This window comes from Marmota marmota, unplaced genomic scaffold (genome assembly GCF_001458135.2).
Source record: "Marmota marmota marmota unplaced genomic scaffold, marMar, whole genome shotgun sequence".
NCBI classification, from domain to species: Eukaryota; Metazoa; Chordata; class Mammalia; order Rodentia; family Sciuridae; genus Marmota; species Marmota marmota.
In genome coordinates, this window is record NW_026000223.1 from 7,372,683 (window position 1) to 7,379,566 (window position 6,884).

Sequence of the window (6,884 nt, forward strand, 5' to 3'; positions counted from 1 at the left end):
AGAGAGGGAAGGGGCGGGAGGGGGGGCTGCGGCCTCAGCCCCTTGGCAGCCCATGAAGGGAAGTGACACAATGAGGAATGTGTTTCCCTCGGCTGTCCCGCATGGGGGTGGGAGGCAGAGCCCTGAGAATCGCCAGACCCCAACAGGGGCCAAGGGGCACGTGCTGGAACAACACCGGAGGGGTGGGTTGTGAGGGTGGGGGCCTGGGCAGTAAAACAGTGGGGGGTGGACAGGCAGTAAGGGTAACACTGCGCCAGGCCAGCGGGGTGCTTACACTGCCTGTGTCACTTCCACTCCGCCCCTGCTCCGCATGCAGTGTCTGATAGGGCCTGTCCCTTGCACATTCCTCATGGGTGCCCATCACTGTGGGCACCTTCCCGGAGCTCCAGCTTCCTCTAGGAAGCTGGTCCCTTCCTGTGGCTTTCTCTTTTTTCTTAAGGGGACTCAGGATTATGGAGGAGGCTGAGTCCTTCATGTGAGAGGGAACTGTGATATGAGGTGCCCTGGCCATGTTCCTCTCCCCCCACCACTGGAACTGTGCACAAACAAGCCCCCTAATGGGACAGCACCTCCCTTCCCTGGACACCCATTTCCTCTTGCCCAGCAGGGAACTGGCTCAGTTAACTCCCTCCTGTCCATAATCCAGACAGGTTCTGAGGCTTTGGCAGGCAGAATCAAGACCACCTCCACCCTCCGCCTGTGTCTGGGCTGGAGGGCTGCAGGGCCTTGGATGGCAGGTTGACCTGAGCTCTCTCTTGTAATCTGTGTGTTTCTGTGCCCTTATGACATTGTGGTTGCTCCAGGAGTCACCCACTCACTCTCTGCCTCCTAATCTTCTGGGCACTGGGGTGAGGGCAGAGAGGATGTTGGAACATGGGCAGTGAGTGATCAGGAAGGCTCTGAAAGTGCTCTGTGGGCCTCAACCTGGTTTGAGTTGGGCAGGAAAGACCTGATTGGCCCTTGTGTTGGTTGGTGATGACCACTGGCCCTTTAGGCATCTCTCTTCCTGGCCATGCCCAGCGTGGAGAACTGGGTCAGGAAGAAAGCCTGTGAGTCAGCATTCAACTTAGTCCTCACTGGTCCCCCCAAGAGCCCAGAGGCCCACCAGGGCAGAAAACATTTGCTTATCCACCAGCTACCCTCCCCTGTCCCTTGGAGCAATCTATCTGCAAGGATACAATAATTATAAAATACCTCGTGATGGCCAGGCTCAAGAAGATTGTACATTTGTGTAGCAATTTTCAAAAGACTCTTAACACCTATGTTCAAAGACTTCCCAAAGCAGCGAGGTCCTCAGGGCAGCTCAGAAATGGAGCGTGTAAGAAGCTGAGGCCTCCTGACTCCCAAGGCAGTGTTCTCTTTACCCTTTGCTTCTACCCAGTTCCTCCTCTGTGGCCCTTCTGAGTCCCTTCCCACCCTGTCTCTTGGCTCCTGCATTGGTTCTAACTTTGTCCCCCAACCCCACTGCCTATAATGGGGGTTGAACCCAGGGCCACCTGCTTGCTAGGCAAATGCTCTACCGCTGAGCAACACTCCCGGCCCTTTTCATTCCTTATTTAGAGTCAAGATCTCACTACATTGCTGAGGCTGGCCTCAAACTTGCAGTCCTCCTGCCTCAGTCTCCTGAGTAGCTGGCAATGTTTTTCTGACCAGTACTTCATGATGGCAACCAAGAAGGTTGAGGAGACCTGTCTGGATCATTAATCCAACTTCCCAATCAGTGATGAGGAGAAGAGATTTAGAAGGAAATCAAGTCCCAAAAGAAAGCCAGTATAAGGTGGTGTCCCAGAGGGGTTGAGGTGTGAGGGCTTTCCCACTGTCTCCCACAGGGACCTAAGGAACAATGTCATCAGCACTGTGCAGCCTGGAGCCTTCCTGGGCCTGGGGGAGCTGAAGCGTTTGTAAGTGGCATGTTTTCCCCCCACCCCCCCCCACACACACCTCCCACCGCTCCCCTTTCCCCAGATCCAATGAGCAACCACCCCTCCTACCCACCCCAAACTCCCCCTTCTCTACACCCCAAGCCCCCATTCAGCTGGTATTTCAAGCCAGCTGTGGCACTGGGCCCCAGCCCACTCCCCACGCTAGTCCCCCCAGTTGCTCACATGCGCAAGCCATCCCATGTGCTGCCACATAACTGACTTCTTAGTATGTGTCTCCCTAGAGATCTTTCCAACAACCGGATTGGCTGTCTCACCTCTGAGACCTTCCAAGGCCTTCCCAAGCTTCTCCGACTGTGAGTAAGGGGTGAAGGGTGTGAGATGGGAGCTGGATGGAAGGTTGGGGAGGAAGAAGGCAATGCTAGACCCTTACAGGTCCCTACATTCTCTTCTCTCATCCCTCCCCTCCTCTGGCCCAGGGAGACCCTAAGATCCCGTCTCACTGTTCCCTGCCCCCTGCAGAAACATATCTGGAAACATATTCTCCAGTCTGCAACCTGGGGTCTTTGATGAGCTGCCAGCCCTTAAGATTGTGTGAGTACCTTTCCTAGCCCAGGACCAGACCCCTGCTCCCTTCCTCTGCTCAGGAGGGAGTCACATAAACATCGTGACCACTGTGGACAGCCTGATGAGTAGGCAGACAGCAGTGCCTGGAACCCTACCAGAATCAGCATGCCTTTGGTAATGGTGATGGCACACACATACCCAAGTTTGCCCTCTCCGGCCTTGGTCCCGTCCCCACGCCATGAGTCCACATTCCTTCTACTCAACTCCGTGACTCCTCTATCCACTCTGCAGAGACTTTGGCACAGAGTTCCTGACCTGTGACTGCCACCTCCGCTGGCTGCTGCCCTGGGCCCGCAATCACTCCCTGCAGCTGTCCGACCACACACTCTGTGCCTATCCCAGCGCCTTGCATGCCCAGACCCTGGGCAGCCTCCAAGAGGCTCAGCTCCTCTGCGGTGAGCAAGCCCTCAATCTGCATACCTACAGGGACCCTGTCTGTCCTCACATCCCAGACACAAGCCTTGTCCCTCACATATGGCCCTGATGGCTTGAGGCTTTCTTGGCTCTTTGTATGTCTGTGTGATGATGTCTGGGTCTTTCTCTCTCCCTCAGCCCCCCAGGGAGCTACCCTCCATTTGCTTTTCTAAATGTCCTTTAGGGCTGTTTGCTTATTCCTGTTTTTGTCTGGTCCCAACCTCTTGGATAACATGCCTACTGGGAGCCCTTTTCTTTGCCCAAAACCTGCCTCTCTTCTCACTTGCTCTAGACTTTCTCTTGACCCCTTTTCTTCCTAGCCCAGCACTGCCCTAGTGGATTCTCACATGCACATGCAGATTCACATGTGTGCATTCCAGCCTAGCTACCTGGTATCTCCTCCACAGAAGGGGCCCTGGAGCTGCACACACACCACCTCATCCCATCCCTGCGCCAAGTGGTGTTCCAGGGTGACCGGCTGCCCTTCCAGTGTTCTGCCAGCTACTTGGGCAACGACACCCACATTCGCTGGTACCACAACCGGGCCCCTGTGGAGGGTGATGAGCAGGCAGGCATCCTCCTGGCTGAAAGCCTCATTCATGACTGCACCTTCATCACCAGGTACAGGCCTTGCTGCCCCTTCTCAGCCCTCGGCACAGGGTGACAATAGGCATAGTACCCACCATCTGTCCCCCAAAGGACCTATGCCCAGTCACATTCCCATGTGTGTGCATGTGTTTATGGAGAGCTAAGGGTCAGACATAAATAGTCTGCATAGAAGCTAGAAATTTAATGCCTAGCCAGGCGTGGTGGTGCATGCCTGTCATCCCAGCAGCTTGGGAGGCTGAGGCAGGAGGATCGTGAGTTCAAGACCAGCCTCAGCAAAAACGAGGTGCTAAGCAACTCAGTGAGACACTGACTCTAAATAAAATACAAAATAGGGCTGTGGCTGTGGCTCAGTGGTCGAGTGCCCCTAAGTTCAATCCCTGGTACTCCCGTGGTCACCTGGTAACATTTGCTACTTCTGTTGCCCTAACTCAGCTCTAGAGCAGAGTCCATGTCTAACTTCCTTTGTCTCTCCTGAAATGCCTAGTGTATATACAGAAGAAACTCTACCATGGTTGTTAATTCCACCCAAATGGAAATGTCACCCTCTTCTCAGTGACTTCTGTCACTGCATCATAAGTGCTGTGTGCCCTGCTACCAAGCCTTCTTCCTGCTCCTTCTGCTCCTTCCTCCTTCCTCCTGTTTATGTCCACCAGACTAGCCCTCCAGCTCAGATCCCCACCAGGAAGTCTTGTGCAATTTCTACACTGCCACTGGCCCTTTGCACTGCCCCTGACAACTCAGAGCTTAGCCAATTTGGCTGTTCTTCTTAGCTGAAGCCTGGAAGGCACATCTCAGAGAAGGAAGCACTTCTCTTCTATGAATCATGAGTGTTAGCCTCAGTTGACTCTGATGACCCTCTCAGTGCTCAGCCCCAAGGGAATCCCTTCCACGCTGACCCATTTACCACAGAGATGTGCTGGGCATGGGGGCTGAGGGCAGCGCCCCCGATGCGCTCCAGGGCACCCACGATGCCACTGCAGGCCTTGTCCTCGCGCTGGGCCAGCCACAGCAGGTGTTCGTCCACCAGCATCAGGTTACTGGCCATGTCCACCATCACCTCCACCAGCTGCAGAGGGGAGGGTGGTCACTGAGTGCAGGAGTAGGTTTTGGGACCAGTGGTTGGGGTGTGATAGAGACCTGAGTCAATAATAGGGTGATGTCCAGGGGCCTCAGTGGACTAGTTGAATCTCACCTCTTTGATCTGGTCGACATAACCCAAAAATTTCTGGATCATCTGAGCCACATAGACTACATCCATCATGTCCGAGAAGCTGGCAGCCTCAGCCGTGTACACTCGCAGCTGGTGGGCCAGGGTCAGCGCATTGGAGGCATTGATGGGCATCTGGGGTGTTAAGGAAAGAAAGAGGATCATCCTGTCTTGTTCTTTCTGCCCTAGAATTGTCCCTAGAGGCCCCTTTCTTTGATGCTGGTACTCAGGACAGTGCCTTGGGAGAGGGTCCTAGAGCACCTGCAAGGTTTGTAAGATAGGAACCACATATAAGGCCATGATCATCACCTCCAGAGGCCTCCCCATGCCAGTGCCAAACATCGATGTGTTAGTGGATAAAAAGGGGGGAAGGGGTGGAGGGTGGTCTTGTTAGAAACTCAAAGACAGCACAAGGGACAAGGGGGCTGACCCACAACCCTCTCTGTGCACACCCCTCACTGAGCACACCCTGGACGCAGGAGATACAGCAGAGCAGCCTTGGAGCTGGACTTCCCTCCCCTGCAGGTCATGAGGCTTCAAACCGTCCCATCCCTAGAACCAGAGCTGAAGGGCTTCTCCCTGCCCCCTCCTCTCCCAGCCTCACCAGCACAAAGGTGTAGAGCACCCGGGTGATGTCATTGGTGTACAGACAATGAGAGTAGTCCCCTGGTTCCCAGCGGCCAGCTCGGTCACATCGGCGGGAGGCTCGGGTGCCTGGAACACCCCCACTCAGGGGCACCGAGGTAAAGGGATACTGTAGGCAGGACTGGTAGGCTGTGATGCCAGCAAGAGTTCGAGGCCACCTGGGGAGAGAGGTTAGAAGATACTGAAGACTCAGGCTCTTTGGGACTCCCCCCACCACTGCCCTTAGAACTGTGATGCCAGACCTCTGGGGCCTTTGGGAAGGACCTAGGAGAGGATGTTCAGTGGTCTTCAAGGTGTTCCCAAGTTCTACTTTCTAGAACTTTCACAAGGGATGAGGAATGCAACTCTGAGTTCAAGTTCAAGTTCCGCCTGTTATTAGCTATGGCCTTAGGCAAGCCACTTACCCTTTCTGAGCCTTAGTACTCTCAGCTATACAAGGGGAGAATAATACCTGCCCTGCTTTATAGAGAGGGCTGTTGGGATATTAAGATGTGATACAGTTTGTGGGAAACCTTTGCAAACTATTAATACGAGGAACAATTTTTTTTTTATGGTGCTAGAGATCAAATCCAGGGCCTTGCACATGTTAGGTAAGTGCCCTACCACTGAGCTATATCCCCAGCCTCTAAGGGAGCAATTTTAAAAGCCATTGTGGGGGCTGGGTTTGTGACTCAGTGGTAGAACACTTGCCTAGTGCATGTGAGACATTGGGTTCAAATCTCAGCATCACATAAAGATAAATAAACAAAATAGGGGGGGAAAGCCATTGTGTGGTTAGGCATGGTGGCACATACCTGTAATCCAAGCAACTTGGGATGCCACATATCACAAGTTTGAAGTTGGCCTCACAATTTATCGAGAACACTTCTCAATATATAAATAAATAAATTAATTAAAAGAACTGGGAATGTGGTTGGTGATAAAGTGCCCCAGGGAAAGAAGGAAACGAGGGAGAGAGGAGGGAGGAAAGCTCATTGTGTCTTTTTGTTTTCTGGGTTTTTTTGGCGGGGGTGTATCAGGGATTGAATTTAGGGGTACTTGACCACATCCCCAACCCTATTTTGTATTTTATTTAGAGACAGGGTCTCACTGAGTTACGTAGTGCCTCACTTTTGCTGAAGCTGTCTTTGAACTCATGATCCTTCTGCCTCAGTCTCTTGAGCCCCTGGGATTATAGGCATGAGCTATTGCACCTGGCTCCCGTTGTATTTTGTGCAAGACATTGCAACTGGTGATTGAATCTATAAAGATAATGTTTCTCAAGATCCAACAGCAGGACTTCAGCCTGAATGACAAGAAGGGAGTCTTTGGGACTCTCCAAAGAGAACAGTGGGGAGCCCTTGGCCACTCTCAGGTGTGAAAGCAGGGATGGGGACTGGGGCAGCATGTGGTGGAAATGTGGCTAGATCTCTCCTGGCAGTCCTCTGCAGAGTGGAGCAGCACGAACCTGAAGTCCCCACGGTTGTTGGCAACACGCTCAGCAGGGCAGTAGGAGGCAGAGG

General features: G+C 53.3%; 1 protein-coding gene across 1 annotated transcript in view; it reads left to right on the forward strand.

Annotated features, from left to right (window-relative positions):
- Adgra2 (adhesion G protein-coupled receptor A2) overlaps nucleotides 1–6,884 on the forward strand; it is a 37,855-nt gene that overhangs the window by 22,656 nt on the left and 8,315 nt on the right. Inside the window, exons 3-8 of the mRNA XM_015501221.2 lie at nucleotides 1,830–1,901; nucleotides 2,165–2,236; nucleotides 2,403–2,474; nucleotides 2,739–2,902; nucleotides 3,329–3,542; nucleotides 4,440–4,563. Coding sequence (XP_015356707.1) covers nucleotides 1,830–1,901; nucleotides 2,165–2,236; nucleotides 2,403–2,474; nucleotides 2,739–2,902; nucleotides 3,329–3,542; nucleotides 4,440–4,563 — 718 coding nt within the window. The remainder of the gene's footprint in view (nucleotides 1–1,829; nucleotides 1,902–2,164; nucleotides 2,237–2,402; nucleotides 2,475–2,738; nucleotides 2,903–3,328; nucleotides 3,543–4,439; nucleotides 4,564–6,884) is intronic.